The sequence below is a fragment of the Falco punctatus genome, assembly GCF_963210335.1.
Source record: "Falco punctatus genome assembly, chromosome: 1".
Taxonomy (NCBI): Eukaryota; Metazoa; Chordata; class Aves; order Falconiformes; family Falconidae; genus Falco; species Falco punctatus.
In genome coordinates, this window is record NC_137580.1 from 23,525,320 (window position 1) to 23,543,239 (window position 17,920).

At 47.4% G+C, this 17,920-nt stretch overlaps 3 protein-coding genes across 8 annotated transcripts in view; 1 reads left to right on the forward strand and 2 right to left on the reverse strand.

The window, feature by feature from the left end:
* Positions 1-7,908, forward strand: part of CNOT6L (CCR4-NOT transcription complex subunit 6 like) — a 32,635-nt gene extending 24,727 nt beyond the window's left edge. For all 6 annotated transcript variants that reach the window (XM_080408960.1, XM_080408961.1, XM_080408963.1 and 3 more), the window contains 6 exons: positions 553-710; positions 1,769-1,923; positions 3,312-3,463; positions 4,617-4,841; positions 5,559-5,761; positions 6,132-7,908. In XM_080408960.1, the coding sequence (XP_080265086.1) occupies positions 553-710; positions 1,769-1,923; positions 3,312-3,463; positions 4,617-4,841; positions 5,559-5,761; positions 6,132-6,344 (1,106 nt within the window). In that variant the 3' untranslated portion in view covers positions 6,345-7,908. The remainder of the gene's footprint in view (positions 1-552; positions 711-1,768; positions 1,924-3,311; positions 3,464-4,616; positions 4,842-5,558; positions 5,762-6,131) is intronic.
* A 6,172-nt stretch (positions 7,909-14,080) lies between these two features.
* Positions 14,081-15,795, reverse strand: LOC308072561 (C-X-C motif chemokine 2-like). The gene is made up of 4 exons (XM_080409613.1): positions 15,638-15,795; positions 14,971-15,106; positions 14,526-14,609; positions 14,081-14,408 (listed from the first exon to the last, which is right to left on the reverse strand). The coding sequence occupies exons 1-4, from the start codon at positions 15,699-15,701 to the stop codon at positions 14,279-14,281; spliced, it is 414 nt and encodes a 137-aa protein (XP_080265739.1). The 5' UTR covers positions 15,702-15,795; the 3' UTR covers positions 14,081-14,278.
* A 235-nt stretch (positions 15,796-16,030) lies between these two features.
* LOC308072742 (alveolar macrophage chemotactic factor-like) lies at positions 16,031-17,174 on the reverse strand. The gene is made up of 4 exons (XM_080410052.1): positions 17,059-17,174; positions 16,687-16,816; positions 16,443-16,526; positions 16,031-16,336 (listed from the first exon to the last, which is right to left on the reverse strand). The coding sequence occupies exons 1-4, from the start codon at positions 17,120-17,122 to the stop codon at positions 16,312-16,314; spliced, it is 303 nt and encodes a 100-aa protein (XP_080266178.1). The 5' UTR covers positions 17,123-17,174; the 3' UTR covers positions 16,031-16,311.
* Positions 17,175-17,920: the final 746 nt, after the last annotated feature.

Consider the following 17,920-nt stretch of genomic DNA (forward strand, 5'->3'; position numbering starts at 1 on the left):
CTAAAGGAGCATTTCTGTCTGACGCTGTGGTATTATGACACAGCGACGGCTTCTTCAGCAGCTTGGTTCTGCTTTTGCTTTAGAACTGTACAGGTCACTTAAGCCTGAAGTTGCTGTATCAAGGCACCTCATGCAATAAATACTGGGGTTTGACTCCATCACTGAAATGCCTGCTCTTTTCCCTCTCCTTACCAAAGAGAGTGACTGTTCCTAATACTTGCTGACCCCTAAAATGTCACCCATCCCCAAAGGTCATAAAGAACTGACTGAGAAATGGGATTGCATTGCTTCGTTACGCACGTGCCGTCCTCTCATTTTGGTAGTAATGCTGATTTCTGGGGGGGAAGAGTTTAGCCTTAGGTGGTAACTGCTGGCTCAGCAGAGCCTTTTTTACTCCTGCTTATGAAACGCTCAGTGGAATGAGCCCACTGACTCGTGTTCAGTAGGGCCTCCAGAACAGAGCCTGTAAGATTCAGTATTTTGGCTTAAGTTCAGCATTTGTAATCTTCAAAGGTTGATAACTTTTTCCTTTCTTTCTTTCTTTCCTTCCAGCTTCATTCACAGTTATGTGTTACAATGTGTTGTGTGATAAATATGCCACCCGGCAGCTCTATGGCTACTGCCCGTCTTGGGCCCTCAATTGGGAGTATAGAAAAAAGGGAATCATGGAAGAAATTGTCAACTGTGATGCAGATATCATTAGTCTTCAAGTAAGTGGAAAATAATCGTTTTTCATCAGAAACAGATAACATTAGCTTCCACCTTTAGAATTAAATGCTCTCTTGAGAACACCGTGTTCGCCTGCTTGCTAACAAATTCTGGGGCTTACCAATACAAGCTGTGTGCGTAGCTCCTTGTTTATGCATTGGCTTGTGTTTTATGACGTGAAACAAAGTAAGTGAGATACAATTAGTTAAATCAGTGGGTAATCTGCAATGGAAGATCTGGGTCTTTTGCCCCTCAGATAAGCATCCTAAATACTCTCCCTCTGGGTGTACGGGGTTTACTGCGGAAGGGGAGAATGTAGAACGCTATAGCCCCAAATGCCACTGTTCCTAGCCCATTCCAGGTTGGTACAGAAGGTAAAGTTACAAAAATACTCGCATTGGCAAAAGGGGACTCTCACGGTCAAAGTTAAATATCAGTTGCCATTGTTATGTATATCCTGCTGTGATATTAGAAATTTATTGCTGACGTTTACAACAGTTGGATGCTCCTGCCTTTAAACAGATCTTTTGTTTTTTAAGCAAGTTGTGGTAGGCAAAAATCTTACACAAGCAGAGAGTAGTTACCTTGGTCTGCAAACCCCAAGAGATCAACCTCTGACATCCTCTTGGGAGACCAAATGTTACTACAAAGAAACTGTATTGTTACAGAACAGCGAGAGACCCTTGTGTGAAAGAGCACTCCATTGTGAAAGAGCTTTAATAGTTAAATATTAATTGCTGCTGCATATCTGTCAACCCCTCAGAAGTTTTAACCTGGGATGGTATCCACATTCAGATTGTCAAAAATATCAGGTGTAATCTATTCCTACTCAAAATACACCTGTCACTTTCCCTTTTAGGGGGGATTCCAGGATATCCAGGAATGTAAATCTGTTTCCAGCAGGCCATTAGTCTAGGAAGTGACATGATTTGTGCAAACAGAAGCTTTTTGCTTTGGTGAGAGCTGCTGACTGCAAGCCGAGGCAGGCGCAAGCTGCCATACAGCGATAGGAAGGGTTTTCTTGACTTTATTAGCCTAAGATGTTTGTGTTCAATTCCAGGAAGTGGAAACGGAGCAATACTTCACCCTTTTTCTGCCAGCCTTGAAAGAACGAGGATATGATGGATTCTTTTCTCCAAAGTCACGTGCCAAAATCATGTCTGAGCAGGAGAAAAAGCATGTGGATGGCTGTGCAATATTCTTCAAAACTGAAAAGTAAGGGCCAGAAGTAGCTTGTTAAAAATACATTAAAACCAGGTTGATTTAGGTCTGAAAGCTTTTCTCTCCCAGGGTACATGGTAACTGAAATACTGTGCTATAAAACAGAAGATAAAGTTCACTGCAAAGAATGATCCTCCCTTCCCTTTTGCTGCTCTCTTTGCAACACAGTCCTTCCATTCCCTTCGGACTATGAACAAAGATACCACTTCAGAACAGGGAAGTTGCAGGAGGGCTAGTAAAAGTAAAAACTTAAGTGCTTTGTGTGCGTGGTTTTTGGCAGATCTAATAAATTGCTTCACCGTCTCTGCAAACTTCTACCTTGCTTGACAGAAGTTTCACCCCTCTAAAGATCTATAAGTTGTGCTGGCTTAATCTTCAGCTATTTAAAAGATGTATTGCTGCCAAAGAATCACAGAATATTATGAATCAAAATGTTACATTGTTGAATACCTGATCCAAAAAGTTCTGGTACACTAAAAGCATCAAACTATTGGAAAAGGAGAGGTGCTGGCATCCACACTTCTGGTCTGTGTAAACTGCTCACAGGTTGTACCACATCAAGTATCCCTCTGAATATTGCCTCAGAATGGTTTTCAGTGATTAGAATGGAAGTTTTGCAAAGCGTTAGCTCCCTTTCAGAGTTTTCACTGCTTCCAGAAAACAAAAATATGCCTTTGAGATCATATATAAAAACAACTCGACTGATTTTGAATAGAGGAAATCTGTGAAAACAAACTGATGTTTTTCAAACCTCAAAGCTAACAAGGGTATATAGAGAACTGATTATTACTCTGTGGCTTTCATGGGTGAAAACAGAAGACTAATAATACTCTTTATTAATTTTCTTAGAGCACAAAATGAAGAAACCCCCTTCTATAGGTAGGCTTCAGTTTGTGCTGAAGCAAGGCATTTTCAGGCATCCTAAGGCTGGAAAGGAATGAAAAACCAATTTCACAAAACTAATGGTGGCAGCTAGCAGTTTGAAAGAAGCTGGTTTTTAGTAATGCATTTGCCGAAAGTAACAGCTAAGCCTTTAATTACCATCTCATCTTAATTTTTTTGCCTGGAACACTCGTGAGGAGGTGCAGTAACCCGTGAGCATTGCTCTGAATAGTCCCCTCAGAGTGCTACACTGAAACAAATAAACACTTCCTAAACCCCAGGTATCTTGTCTCCCCTGAGAGTATCTCGCCAGACCGAGAGCTGTATCCTGACTGGGGGAGTACTTCTAAGAACTGTTTTTACTTTTGTAAAATGAGAGGACAAAAGGAATGTGCCTTAGCGTGTCTTTGGATGTGGTTGACTGGAGTGCAGACAGAAACCATGTCTTTTCATGTAGCTGTACATCACACATTCACATGTGATTCTCTTTATTCAATCAGATTTACGCTGGTGCAGAAGCATACAGTGGAGTTCAACCAGGTGGCAATGGCTAACTCTGAAGGTTCGGAAGCTATGTTAAATAGAGTGATGACGAAGGACAACATCGGAGTTGCCGTGGTGTTAGAGGTGCACAAAGAATTATTTGGAGCAAGTGAGTATGCCCGTGGTGTTCTCAGTGATTATTCAGTTCCACATAAAGGCATGAACTGTTCCTAGATAACACGGCTCTTTAGAATATTATTGCCATTGGTGGGTGGTAACCAAATACTGGCAGATGAGCCAGCGCTGTTCACTGTGCTGATTTGAGAAAAGATAGCCCATCGGTAGCTAGGAGAGGACACGAGATACAATTTGCACTTGCAGCCAGGTGCCCAGCATTTAGCTTGCTCTTTTCAAGCTTTTGTCTCTGCTTACTTATTCTGTTAAATTCTGCATGACGAATTCAACTTTTCCAAGGTCAGTGTATTTACGTGCATATGCTTTTACCAGTAGTAACGTTGGTACCAGCTGGTAATGTTCAACTTCTGTTTTCAGCTCTTGTTTTTCCCCCTTGATTGAATTCTTCCATCTTCCCTCAGTGATTATATGATAGTGCTGATGTACTGATGGGGAAAAATGAGATGATCAGGTATCTTGTCATGCCACTTGATTGACTGACTGTCACACTTTGATTAAGTTTGATCAGATGCAGTAGATGATTTCAACATACTTAAAATTGCCACCCTGCTCTGTCTGCGTGTCTGGTTTTTTGATCGCTTCTTGCTGGCGTACCCTTCAAAGGAGCAGAATGTCTGAATTGTAGGACTGGAAGGAGCCGCCTGTGACTTCATGCCCCATCTTTCAGAGTACTCTTTCTTGGATAAATAGTAAAAGCAGCTCCAGCGTTCATATTGCATTCATTTAAGCAGGTTTGAGTTTTTCGCAAGGGAACAAGTTGCCGTACTGTGGCAGCTAAGAGTCAGAAAACTCCCTTGTGCCTTAAATATCGAACAGTGGTGCAAGGTCAAGTGATGACCACCTGAGCAGAAGAGAAGGAATGCAATTGTAATGGTACCAGATTTTGCTGGCTGTTTCTTTCCTACATTGGAGCAATTTAGTTAGTGACGTGGTATCATGTGAATGCTGCTAATTTAGAAAGCGGTAGTGGTTCAGGCAATGCCTTTTGTCCAGCAATGAAAGTATATCCATCTGCTGGTGTGTCCCACTTGGAGTCCTTAGTAGCTAGACCCTGAAGGTTAACAGGGAGGAATCCACGTATTCACACAATCAGCCCTTCCCTGATGAAAATGTGTTTGGTTATCCAGGTATGAAATCACTTCATGTGGACAAACAGCTGCTTATTGTGGCCAATGCCCACATGCACTGGGACCCTGAATACTCAGATGTGAAACTCATTCAGACTATGATGTTTGTCTCGGAACTGAAAAATATCCTCGAGAAAGCCTCAAGCAGGCCCGGTAGCCCAACAGCAGATCCTAACTCTATCCCTCTGGTGCTGTGTGCGGATCTCAACTCATTGCCTGATTCAGGTAAGACTGGTTTGGGCTTAATTTTTAGCTTACCATTTTAGAACGTTTGAATCCTCTTTTCCTCCGAGGGCAGTTTGCACTTCCCTGGGTAGGTGTGGATGAAAGCTTTCTTAGTAACAACCGTCTTTCGAAATCTGGCTGAAGAGAATGCAAGTCCTCCGGTTGAGTCGACTGCTTTTTGCGATCAGTTTTGTATGCTCCAGAAGAGTTGGTTGTGCTTACAACAATGTAGAAAAGCACAGGTAGATCTTAAATAAGTAGTTAAATAAATGCCCATGCCTTGAGCAGAAATAACATGTAGGAAAGACGCGAGTTCGTGGTGGACCATGAAAACCTTCTAAGGAGACCGGTTTGCTTTAGCAATGATGATGTTCAGTACTGCAGTATCAGGTGTACGTATGAAAGCTGCCTCTCTAGCACCCCATCACATGTGTACTACAATACATGCACCATGGGTTTTACTGTAATCCTCAAAAGTCCGTGTCAAAACCGCTGGAGAGCTTCAGTTCCCTGGCTGCTTGTCAGAAAGGTGCGTACGGCTCAGACATAGACAAGAAAGCTGCTGTGTAAATTTCCCCTTAGATTGGGAAAAAAAAAAAGCTCTTTTCTAATCTCATGGTGTGGGGTTTTTGGTGTTTTGGTTTTTAACTCCGAGGCCAACATTCCCTGAACGTTGTATTTTAAAGCAACTCCCTGAATCCTTTCCTTTGCAAACAGGTGTAGTGGAATACTTAAGCAATGGCATAGTAGCTGACAACCACAAGGACTTCAAGGAGTTGCGTTATAACGAGTGTCTCATGAACTTCAGTGGCAACGGAAAAAACGGGGCTTCTGAAGGAAGAATTACGCATGGCTTCCAACTCAAGAGCGCCTATGAAAACAACTTGATGCCTTACACCAATTACACTTTTGATTTCAAAGTAAGCAGCGATTTTTCTGAAATGGCAGACATTGACCTGGTCTCCCCAGGATGCTGTCGTAGTTTTCTGATGATTGGCTGTCTTTCCCTCTGTTCCTGTAAGTGCTTCGTCACTGGTTCCTACACTTGCTGGACACTTTTCCTACCGCACACAAATCCTTGATTTGCTGGCATTTTTAAGCTTCCGACCTGGCTTTGGCCAGTGACTTAATGAGAACAGATGCAGCGCTTCGAACGTGAAACGCCGCACGCGTTTCTTACCCTAACTCCAGCGCTGTGCCTCTTCCCGTGAATTGCAGCCAGAAGCCAGCTGAGTTCAGGGTGCCAGGAGCGAGGTCTGTTCTCACTGTCGTGTTTCTCTTTCTCCCTAGGGTGTGATTGACTACATTTTCTATTCCAACACTCACATGAACGTGCTTGGTGTCCTGGGGCCTTTGGACCCTCAGTGGCTGGTTGACAACAACATCACTGGGTGTCCACACCCTCACATCCCTTCAGACCACTTCTCACTGTTAACACAACTCGAACTCCATCCTCCGCTCCTGCCTCTTGTCAACGGTGTGCACTTGCCGAACAGGAGGTAGTGGAGCCCTGCCCCTCTGCGGGCAAGGACCTGTTGTTATGGACCTGTACAGTTGTAAATCAAAGTATATAGGAGTGAAGTATGGCCAACCTTAAGCTGCTTCTTCAAGCTCCTTTCCTTATGTGTTTGATATGAGATTTTGCACATTTTGGTGCATATTGGTATCATTTGGCACTAGGGCTGGAACCAAAGTATTACTCCCTTTCCAGGTTTTTAATTTAAATTTTTTAAAAAAAACAAAACTGGCAAGCTTTTTCTTTTCGGTAGGAAGCTGCACTTACAAATGGACAAATGAGATTATAAACCTTCGTACTAACATATTTCAAGATAGTGCTTGTTTTTCCAGAATGTGGCAAAATGAACCAACCTTTTAGGAGAAAGAAAAACAAAAATAGAAATGCTTGGTTTGTAGGAAGAATATTAGAAATATTTGTTTGAATCCAAAACGGAGACTGAACTCCGCATCCGAAATAAATTTTGCACGTTAGCGAAGCACTTAATACCTGACTATAAATGACTAGCAGTGTGGCCCTGCCCCTCATCTAACTAATATTGGAAAACCAAAGATAGCTTAGTATCTGTGATAAAAGCTGAGGTCTAAATTCTCCTGATGTAATCTCATTTACGACGAAATTTCCAGCAAAGCTATGTCTCACGAGACTTTGCAAGCGAGCGTTTAATGCTGTGTGTAGATTGCTTGCTTGCCAGACGCCATGGTGACTTTTTTCGGAGCTCTGAAGAACTGGGTCCTTTCTGGGCGAGATGTGCAGGGATCCAAAGGAGCTCTGTGAAACAGAGCTGCCTCTGCTTCGGCAAGCCCGGGCGACATGCTGCTCAGCAGCACAGTTTGGGAGCGGGGCTTAGAAATGGTAAGAAATTGCACTTGAAGCGAGCGAGCCGTTGCAAGCGTTTGGGTTCTGGGTGAATAAAAAAGTTGCAAATCCGTCCTAGGTTCCTCTTTCCAAAGTTCAGTTGCAAAGATGGGAAACTTGGGAATAACTGCTTAAGCGTAGGGTACAGGAAAAAGCTGCTGGAAATGACCTTACTTCTGCCTCCAAGGGCGCGCAGAGGAGCTGTCAGCATGCTTTTTTCACTGGGGGAGCAAGTGGCAGCCTTAGTCATTCCTTGGATTATTTTTCCTGACCCTAGTTGCCAAATAGCCATCACACTTTTTTAATAATCTTTCTTTTCTGTTGTCGGTCAGGGTTGAATTAAAAAGCTGCTGGTTCATTCCCAACTGTTAATGCTCTTTGGATGTGTTGGAAATCCCCTCCACCTTTTTTTTTCCTTTTTATGCTCTAGGTGGCCAGTTCAAAACGTTGTGCCTCGAGAGGCTTTAAACATAATGCAATTTTCTGAAAAAAATTGTTTGGCTGCTTAATGTTAAAAAAAAAAATATGGCACAGTGATAGGAAAAGGTTGTGTCTGTGTTTTTAAGTTTTTCTTTATTCTGCTTTTTTGCTGCTATAAGATTTTCTTGAATTTATATTTTAAACTTTTCATGCACTTTACTGTTTCTAGTCTCAAAATGTGATATTTTTAATAAATGAAAAAATTTTCCATTATGTGAATGAAATTTTTAAACAGATTGATAGCCTATATTTATGTCTCATTCGTATACTTTAAAAAGTCAAATTTAAATTGTGAAATTAGTTTTAAATACTAAGGAGCCATCTTCTGTCTTGCAAAACTGCTAAGTCAGGCTGTTCCTCTACTCTTTAATTAAACATTTCCTTTGTCGTTTTATACATAGGAAATTATCCACAGGGGGAAATAAAAAATTAATTGGACCTAGAGTAGAAACCATTCCCTGACTCTTGTTGGGGGCCGGGGAGGGGGTGGTGCGGGACAGAACGCAGAAATGGGTTCAACAAAACGAGAACTCCCTTTTAAAAGAAGTGCCTAAAAACGGAGGCGTCATCTATTGTCTACTATAAATTGGAAGCGATCATAGCTGGGTGAAATTCCTGTACAGAAATTGTTTTGTGCAGCACCAAAAAAACCCCAAAACAAAACCCTTTCTAAAGACAGATATTCCTCTAGGTGCAGGTATCTCTTTTTTAATATACCTCAGCATTTGCCACCTAGCCGTTGCAGATAAATTGCGAAAGCGATTTGAGAGTATAGTACTGGAAAGTAGAATAGCATGAAAAACTTAATTTTGTGGACATTACCTTTCTGTAATCAGCTACTGTATCTTTTTTGGAGGGGGGGGTGCTCTGCTCTGGGCGTGTGCACTAACAAACCCTTCTCCTCCTTTTCCTACACGCATGTTAACTAGCAACGTGAGCAGTATTTCCTACCATACTTCACTCCCAATATTTTTTGAGATGTTTGTATAAAATGGAATTTAAAATTCACCTATGATTGTATATGAACTGCAGAGGAGCCCATTTATTAATAAAAATAAAAACCAACAACAATGTTTTGTAATATCGGGGTGGGAGAGAATGGGGATGGAAAAACAAAACGAACCCTAGCAAACATTGTAAACTGCTTACGTTTGACTTCCCTTTGGTTTCTAACCGATTGAAGTGTTCTGTTGCGGGAAGGTGTTTAATTGGATTTTCTCTGCTGCAAAATGCACTTCTGAACGTCCATTACGCTGTGCAAATTTTTTTTTTTAAAAAAAAAAACCACGTTATTTTAACAGACGTTGCACAAAACCTCTGGATTTTAAAAAAAAAATAATGAGTCTTGTTTATGTTTCAGTCGATGCACATAACTGGGGACACATTTACCTGCCTTTCATGTGTCTGGCTCCCTCCCTGTTTTCCTTCTGTTTTTTCCCTTCCCAGCAGGAGCAGTAAGGGGATTGCGCTTTTTTTCCAGCTGAGCAGCAACACTGCTCTCTGTAGCGAATTTCTGTTCTGGGAAGAGAGGGAGCGGGGAGCAGGCAGCCACCGGCCTCATGCGCAGGATGAGATCCCTTTCTGTAAACGTACACATCGTCCAGATGGCAACGCTAATTTTCTTTTGACTCGGCTGGAAGCTGACGGTAGGGTGTTTCCCAGGGGAGAGGGAGGAATATGAACCAAAATATCCCTAATCCTAAGCAGAGACGGGTGGGAAACCATTAGCTCTCTCCATCGCTGACCCTCAGTTCCCAGCACGTCGTGGTGCCCTTGCAGCCAACACCTGGGAAAAAATACTCTCAGCCCTTTACTGCTCCTTGCTGCCCTGGTTTGCTTTCAAAAAATATGGTGCCTGGTGTCAACTTCTAAGCAACAGCACTGCCTAAAGCAAGCAGAGAAAAAAAAATCCAACACCCTTCTACAAGCAACTTTTTAAAATTCAGTATGGTAAATCTGTTAGATACGGGGTTTTGTGTGTGTATATATATATATAAAAAAAAGAGAATTTTGTACAATGTAGCTGAATATTTTTGTTTCCTTATTTCGGTGTAAGGAGCGTGAACATTTGCGTACCACACGCTGAAGTCAGGTATGGCACAATGGGGTCTGAGACCAGCTTTCCTTCCCATTTGCCTCATTAAAAGCTTTTGTCGTCCCTCTCTAGCATTCGTTGAGAAAATATTTCATTTTTTTGGTAAGCTTTCTCTGTCTGTTAGAAGCTGCTCCTGTTTAGTCTACAGAAACATTCAGGAAAGGTCTCGTTAGTTCCAAGTCCTCGCTGTTCTGTGTTTTATAGAATAGAAAGCCAAAATCTTTGACTCTTAATCTTTTCAGAATCACTTGCCACTGACCTAACGCAGCTTTCAAAACCGTACCATGACCTTCAGCATTTGGGTAACACTGCAGGTGGCTGCTGGTCTCCCACCTTGCTGGCTTTGCTGTGGAGCCTCCTAAATCCATGTTCCCACTCTTGAGCTCCTGAGGCCCACTTTACAAAGGTGCTGAGCATCCACAGCTCCCACTTAATCCTGAATTATTGCACTTCTGGAGACTGGCTTTCCACACCTGGATTGTGAGACATTGGGTCCAAATCATGAGCAAGAATTTGAGACCTCAAATGTTCATAGCACTTTTTTCTCTGGGGTTGGTTTTGATCAGGCAGTGAGGGGGAAGCCGAAAAGGCTTGTTGAAATTCAGTTTCTCTCTTAATTTAGGAGATGGGTGGGGAAAACACTTGAAAGATTCCCCGGGGCGGGAGTGCACTATTCACACCACCTTAGCAGGGAGCAGGAGCCAGAAAGGCCCTGCTGGTCCTCACTCTTTGAAGACCAGATTTAAATCCAGCAACACAGCAGCAGTTCCTTCGTTTTCACAATGCATTTTCAGCATCTAGCATCAAAACCTTCCTTTGGCATGAGGCTTGGCATAGCAGGGTGGAGTGAAAGGTCTTTTAGTCCTCTCCAAATCAATAACCTGCATTAGAAATACCACACAAAGGTGATGCGCACCCTTGTACTGGTTTAAAGGGGAATTTAATCGCAGATAGCGTTGCCCCCTCCCCAGTGACCTCAGCTTTGTGCGTAATTACAATTTCTCTGTTCTTGGCTTCCACATAGATCTTTTTCTTGTAATGATAGCAGAGATCTAAGGCCTGATTTAAACCTAAGGAAGGACCTCTCCCTGTTGTATGGGGAGGTGGGTGATGGAAGCACATCCTTCCCTGGCACGCGGGTACGAGGCAGCAGCAGGAGGTGGTTCAGCTGCAATCAGTCAGGCTGCCAATGTCAAAGAGCAGCGGGTCATTGTCCTACTTGGTCACCACAGAGGTGCGATGTTCTTCTGGGCGGTCTTTGCAATCCAAACAGCAAAGCAGCACACAAGACTCGCTGAAGTTCACGTTGGCTTCAGAAGCGGTGTGGTTTCGGCACCAAGCACGCTCATTGAAAAACCTTGCCTGCCTAATTGTGTGTGTCCCAAAAGGAGCTGAAGAGCTTGGTCTTGGAGGGGTTTTACCCAGTGGGACAGAGGACCTGGTTTGTTAGAGACCTGCAGAAAAGAAATGAGCCTCAGATGCAGAGAGGCTCAGGTTTTTCTGATAGACGTTATTATTAGCTGAGTTCCTCCATCTCATAGTGAGGCAAAGCACCATGCGATATGCAGCTCGCAAGGTTTTTGTAGGATTACAGAAGTGCAGTCATGTGCCCTCCCTTTCTTGCCCTTCAGCGTTCAAAGGTGACACGAACCCCAGGACAACCTGGTGGAAACCATTCATGTCTTGTCTTAAGTCTCTATGCCAAGCATCAGCCAAGAAGAACTCACTTGTAAGACCAAAAACCAATTTAGAAGGAGATTGTAAGGCTCTAGATCCAGGCACAGCTGTACGTGGTACTGTATTTTCTCCTATGACCACTCTTTGCATTGACACTGACCACGGGTTTGCTTTTCCTCCAGGAAACAAGAGCAGGGACAAAAAAAATGAGCAGATGAGGCAGGTGCAGGCATTGTGCGATCAGAAGAGGGACAAAAATAATACCTTTAAAGAATAATACCTTTAAAGAACTCCTTAATCCGAAGAAAAACTATTTGACTTTATAAAAGTATTAAAAGACTGATAAAGTTTGCTGGTTTGGCTGTGTTTGAGGATGATGGACTTCAGTGCATCCTCTTGGAGTCTATCTGGCAATAAGCATGACAATAGAGGAGTGCTCTTTGGTACTTCAGGGTGTTTTAAACAGTGTTGATGGCAAAGCACGCTAAGCAATATGACTCTCTCTCTTTTTTCCCTCCCCTCCTGCAATCTTATGGTGTGTTTAGCTTGCAAAATCTCTCACCGTTTGAGTGGTGAAGGTTAGAGCGATCCTGGTACTTGGTCCTGTCCTCTTTGTTAAACGGTTCCTACAATTTAGGCATTTACTGAGTTTGCATTTGTCTGTATTTGTCTTTGTTCCAAAGCAAAAAAAACCAACAATCAACCCAACCAAAAAAACCCAGCCAAATCAACAACCTCATGGTGGCTTTCTTTACGAGTGACATGTTACATGACTTTGGCTTTGTTTTCCGTTTTTACTTACCGCATCGTGTGTTTGCTTTCCACGCAATTAAAAGTGTTTGTGTGCACCATTGTAACTAAATATGCCCTTAATTCATAAACTCGCTGGCTGGACCAGAGCAGCGGTGATGGGAGCCCAGGCTGCCCCTCCAGCCCATGGCAGGGTGGGTATTTTGGGAGGTGGGGGTGGGGTGTGTGTTGGTTGAATTTCTTCCTTGTGTGTTGTCTTTGCAACCACAAGGTCCTGTCCCTCAAAAGGTGGAAGCGCATGCGGAAAGGGAGGAAGCTGTGGTGTCACTCCCAGGAGTACTTACACTAAAATTGTAGGGAGGTTTACACCTTGTTTTATGCAAACGGTGGCTTTGCTTTATTTTGTGAGTGTGCTGGGCTCTTGGATGGGGAAACTGCTGCTTGCAGGGCTGCAGCCAGCCGCCCAGCCAGCTGCCCAGCCCTGGTTTTGCTTCGCCTGCCCTGGGGCAGCTCTGCAGCCCACCACCACCCGGGGGGCCCTGGGAGACTGCCTTCCCCTCCAGCCCTGGGACGGGGCAGGTCTCCCGGGCAGATAGCTTAGCGAAGTCTGACACCAGCCCTAGGCACCATGCCTGCAAGAGCAGCAGCCTTCACCTGAGACCTGAGCAAAAAAAAATTGAGTAACTTGCTTATTCCATGTTTCCCACGAGAATCAATAGGAAGAAGCCTTCTTTCCAGCTCTCTCCTTTGCTTTTTACAAAAGGATCCTTTTTTTCTCTCCCTTTGAAAGAACTCATCTTTTAGAGAAATTGCCATGCCACGGTGCAATTCCCCCCATAATTATACTTTGCATGAAAAACTCACCGAGGGAGAAAATTCCCACCGAGTAGGAATCCAGGTGGGAACCCAGGCAGGGGGGAGACCTGCCCCCCTACACAAATCCGGCCCAGACAAAATAACGACGATGACTGAGCTGAGCAGCTTTGCCTTTCTTTAACCTTAGAACAGCTCAGGAAGGCGAGGTCTTCAAAACCCTGAACTATTACTTTTTTCTTCCCTTTTTAATTTTTTTTTTTTTTAAATTTAAACAGACACACCCACACCATGGAGATAGGGCACTGCTCACACGTGATGGATAGGGCTAAATATCTGCTTCTTTCTTTCCACCTATGTACTTTTGTTTCCTTCTGTAGGCAATAAAGAGCCCTTTTGCAACCACTCTTGTCCCCTGCTATGGTTCCTGAGGAGCACAGGGTGGGAAGGAGGGGGACACGGGGACTGGCCGGGTGTTTCACAGCTTTCCACTGCCCTGGGATGCGCTTTTGGCAGCCAAGGTGGTGGGGTGGGTGACGCAAATTTGATTCCTGCCCTTCTGGGCAGCTCCCCAGACCTTAGACACCTCCTACCAGCATGGCCAAGCCAGATTTTTAGACGGTGATAATTCTGCACAGGGTTGCAAGTCACACCCGCATTGGCTCGGTCCACGTGGCCGAGGGGACATCCCTGTGCCATGCCGGGGTCCCCGCGGGACTTGTACATCCCTCCCAGGAAAATGAGAGTCCATGGAAAGAGCCTCAGCTGATCACTGGGAAATTTCCCAGTATCTCCCGTTTCTCCTGTGCTTGCACAACTGGGAGCCAGCACTGAGGTCAGACCCCATCCAACTCCTGCCAACACCCTCCCAGGAGCAGTCAGAAAAAGGCACGACAACGCGGGGCAGAGGAAAGGCGGCGCGTTCGGAAGTGCCCTGTGGCAAAGCAGCCGAGGGCTTCACAGTGCCATGGTCCAGTCTAACTCCCCCAACCCCCAAAATCCCAATTTTTACACAAATCCGTGCAGAAGGAGCTGTTGCAGCCGAGGGGGGAAGCACGTTCATCCTTTTATTGCCGGCGCCCAGGATGCCCTGCACGGGGGGCGATGCCGGGTGCCCGAGAGGGAAGCCTTGTTTTGGGGGGAGCGAGAAAGGCTCCTGTCGCCGTTACACCGCAAAACGCGGCGTATCTCAGCACAGAGGGGCTGTGTCACCGCTGTCCCCGCATAGGAGTAAATAACCACGGCTGGTTATTTATGATTGTGTCCGGGCAGAGGGAGATATGGGGCAGGGGGGCTGCGAGGGGGCTGGCACCACTGCTCTGCTCCCCCAGCCAACCACTCCGCCTTGCGCCGTGGCCGGGCCTTCTTGATGGTGTTCCTGCAGATTTTGTGGGAGGAAAGAAATGAAAATAAAACTCGTCAGGAGGAGAGGGGACCGTCTTGCCAACGCGTTTGATACGCTGCTTGGTTTTTTTGGCTGCTGGGTGTTGCATACCTCTGCGTTAGCTTGTGGATGAGCAGCTGGATCCAGGGTGCCTCTGGGGCCACACACACCTTCTTATTTTTCTTCAGAGTGAGGCTGCAAGGTTACAAGACCCCCTCAGACCCACACACACCTCTTGCTCAAAGCTTCTCTAACCACGCTGCCGTCTGCAGAGAAAACCCCTCTCCCTCCCCAGAACGACTATGAGCACAGCCCTGCAACCCTTGCCGGGAGGTAGGTGGGATTTTTTGGACCTCAACCACACACAACTTTTGGACCTCTGTGAGCCACGCTGGGGGTAACCCCTGTTAAAACGGGCACTTGTGCACCAGCCTGTGCCTTGCAAGAGTCACCATGAGATCTGGGAGCTTTGGAGAGGGTGCAAGCGCCCACCTGTTTTTGCACCAGTACATGAGCAAGCAATTTGCAGGAGCTGGTTTGCAGGCTTTCCACTTACATGACCTCCTTCCTCCTACAGTGAATACCCGGCGGTGTAACGTCGATGGCGAGGATCAGCCCCAAGTTGATGATCTGGGCGGTCGATTTGATGCACTTGCACCGCATGTTGGTCAGCAGGCTTTCCAGCGACAGACCTGCACCCAAAAGCAACCCACAGCCCTGTCTCAGCCCCCCGTGGGGAGGCAGACTGGGACCCCCACTATCCCCATGTCACCGTCCTGTCCCTTCCCCGGTGCCCACGGGGCCGTTTGCAGCCGTGGGCTGGTGTTAATGGGGTTTGCAGCAGCAAGAACAGTGAGGCTACGCAAGGCTCATCCCTCCTGGCATGGTCTCAAAGCTTTCTTTTCATCCATACAGAGGGGGGGGAGCTTCAGCTTTTCCAAACTTTACCAACAGTTTATGAATTAAACCCCTTCACCCGCCCACCGAGCGCTTGAGTTTCACGGGGGTCTTGAAGAGAAGCAGCTTAAACCCATCAGGCAAATCCCTCCCAGTCCTGAGCGTCCCCCTCCAGCTTAGCCACCGGGTTTAAAAAGGAAACTCAAGTCCGAAGATAGGCAAGAGGCAAGTTTGAAAGCTTAGAGGAGCCCACGGCCAGCCCCACCGGGGGCACCCAGCTTCGGGATTCGGAGGGGGAGACAGACGGACACCCCAAGGTCACTCACCGCCCCCCGGCACCAAGTTGCTCATGAGCAGGGCCAGGGCCAGCGCTGCCGGCAGCAGCCCCATCCTCACCGCCAGCCCCCGCTGCCGCGGAGCCCGCTTTATAGCCTGCCGCGCCGGGGATTTTGCAGGCTGGGAAACGCCGGGGCAGGGGGGGAGAAAGAAGCTGCCCCATGCTTCGACTTCCCTGCCGTCGCTTCCCCCATCGCACGTGGCCCACGCCACCTCCCCGCCGACAAAGGCAGAAACGGCTGTGGTCACCTCCAAACCCCTCCTGCTTGCTCCATGTTTCTCCATGGAGAAGCGCCGGTGCCCCCCGCTCCGCTCCCCACCCCGCGGGGACCCGCTCCCCTGCACACCCCCGTGCCCTGGCATGCTGCAGGAAGGGACGCAAGTGACAGTGACCGAGAGCTGCTGCCTTTATTGGGACCTCTGAGGTTGTGCCCGCAGGGGACATCCAGCAGATCATCACGGGGAAGCAGAGACTGGTGGTTTTAAGGGCTTAAATGTATAAAATGCAGAGGAAGAAGGGGCTCAGGGCATCACGCAGTGGCATGCTCCCCCCACACCGGGGCAAGGATGCAGCGGGATGCAGTGGGATGCAGGGGAGGCGGGGGGGGAGGGGTGTCCAGTTTGGGGCCCGGCACATCTGGCCATCCCGCCGGTGGCAGCTTCCTCAGTGGGGAGCCTCTTTCTTCCTCCTGCCAAAAGCAGAAGGCGGGGGGAGAAATGTGTGAAGAGCAGTCCCCATGGGATGTCCCTGGTCCCGCCGGGAGCCCCTTTTGCTGGGGGTGGAGCGGGGCTTACAGGTTTGCGAGGTCCTGCAGGAGTTTCTTCACCCAAGGGGTGTCAGGATCCACACAGACCCTCTCCCGGCTTTTTAGCTTGATTCTAGAAAACACGCAGCATTTAAGCTTCCCCCTCCTGCAGTGGGGGGGCTCGAGCAGCCAAGCCCTCTTGTACTTCTCAGAAAGAAAAAGAGCATGAAACGGAACTAATCCAAGACGGACAGAGGGGAGCAGAGAGCTTGGACCCCCCCGGAGCCACTTACATCACCTCTTGGCGCCAGCAGCTGCTCCCCACTGGCCGGACCTCGATGCTGCTGTATTTCCATGGGGGGATGAAGGTCCTGGTGGTCTTGGCACAGCGGCAGCTCAGGTTGCCATTGGCTTCCAGGAGAGCTGGAGGGGCATACAGCCGCAGCTCACCCATCGCCCAAAAACCCACTGCCATCCCCAAAACCCTTTCTGGGCAATGCATCTCCTGCCACGTCCCAGCAGGGTCACCACATTCGCTTGCAAAAGAGCCTTGGTGGTATTTAAACCTTGGAGACAGCGGTGGGATGCCACCTCCGAAAACCTCACACATACCCACCCACATCCCCCCCAGCATCCTCCAGCCACAGGGGCACGGGGAGCCTCACCTGCACCCCCAGGGTGGTGGGTCACCAGCAGCACCCCCAGCAGCAGGGCCACCCGCGCAGCCATGCCGGCCCCATCCCTGGCACCAGCAGCATCCCCCTATTTGAGCCGGAAAATAGGAGAAGTGAGGCGGTGTGGATGGGAGGCCCCAGGGGCCGGCGGGGTTGCCGTGGTTTTCACCCGTCTCCCTCGCTGAGCTTGCAACACTGCCGATGAAAAGGCTTGGTGGGGTCCAGGCTTCCCGAAACCCGCTCCGTTTTCGCCTTCCTATGAAGCCAGGTTTTGCAAAGATATATTGGTTATTTCCCCTGATGTTTATTCTTAGCCCAGGCAGCCGGGAGGGTTTTTGGGGTGCTTTTTTCTTCTGCCCGATCAGCTGTTACTCATTTCTCTCGAAGCAGATTTCCCCCCTGCAAGGTGCATCCTAGCTTTGGTAGCCTTTGCTTTTGCTCTTCCCCTCCGCTGCTGTGGCCGATTATCCCAAAACCCTGCCGGGCGACCTCGCACCCATCCCCTATAATTCCTTATTGGCCTTTTCTCCTTTCAAAAGCCTCACAGCTGCCTGCAGACCCCAGCCCCACCACAGACACCGGTGCTTGGATGTGGGGCGCATCAGCTGCATTGCCTGGCTCCCTGCCAGCGGCACCGTGCCCTCGAGCCAGCACCGAGGGAGGCAGTGGGTTATGCTGGGAAGGAACTTTGCTTCCCATCAGCTGCACCAGGGATGCCGGGCACTTGCTGGCAGTTCAGGGCTGGGACACCCATCCCAGCCACCGCTGCTGCCTTGGACAAACCTTTCTCTGCCCCTGGCTTGTTTCTCTGTGTAAAAGGGGGTTTTGTTGTGCGTGACACACCTGGGTGCTG

Coding starts and splice junctions, on each gene's coding strand:
- LOC308072561 (XM_080409613.1), bottom strand. CDS start 15,701: ATGGGGCTGCTGCCGGCAGCGCTGGCCCTGGCCCTGCTCATGAGCAAC. Junction 14,610..14,970: donor TGTAGGAGGAAGGAGGTCAT/GTAAGTGGAAAG, acceptor GTAACCTTGCAG/CCTCACTCTGAAGAAAAATA. Junction 14,409..14,525: donor ATCCACAAGCTAACGCAGAG/GTATGCAACACC, acceptor CAAAATCTGCAG/GAACACCATCAAGAAGGCCC.
- LOC308072742 (XM_080410052.1), bottom strand. CDS start 17,122: ATGGCTGCGCGGGTGGCCCTGCTGCTGGGGGTGCTGCTGGTGACCCAC. Junction 16,817..17,058: donor CCACCACCCTGGGGGTGCAG/GTGAGGCTCCCC, acceptor ATGCCCCTCCAG/CTCTCCTGGAAGCCAATGGC. Junction 16,527..16,686: donor TGCTGGCGCCAAGAGGTGAT/GTAAGTGGCTCC, acceptor CGTGTTTTCTAG/AATCAAGCTAAAAAGCCGGG.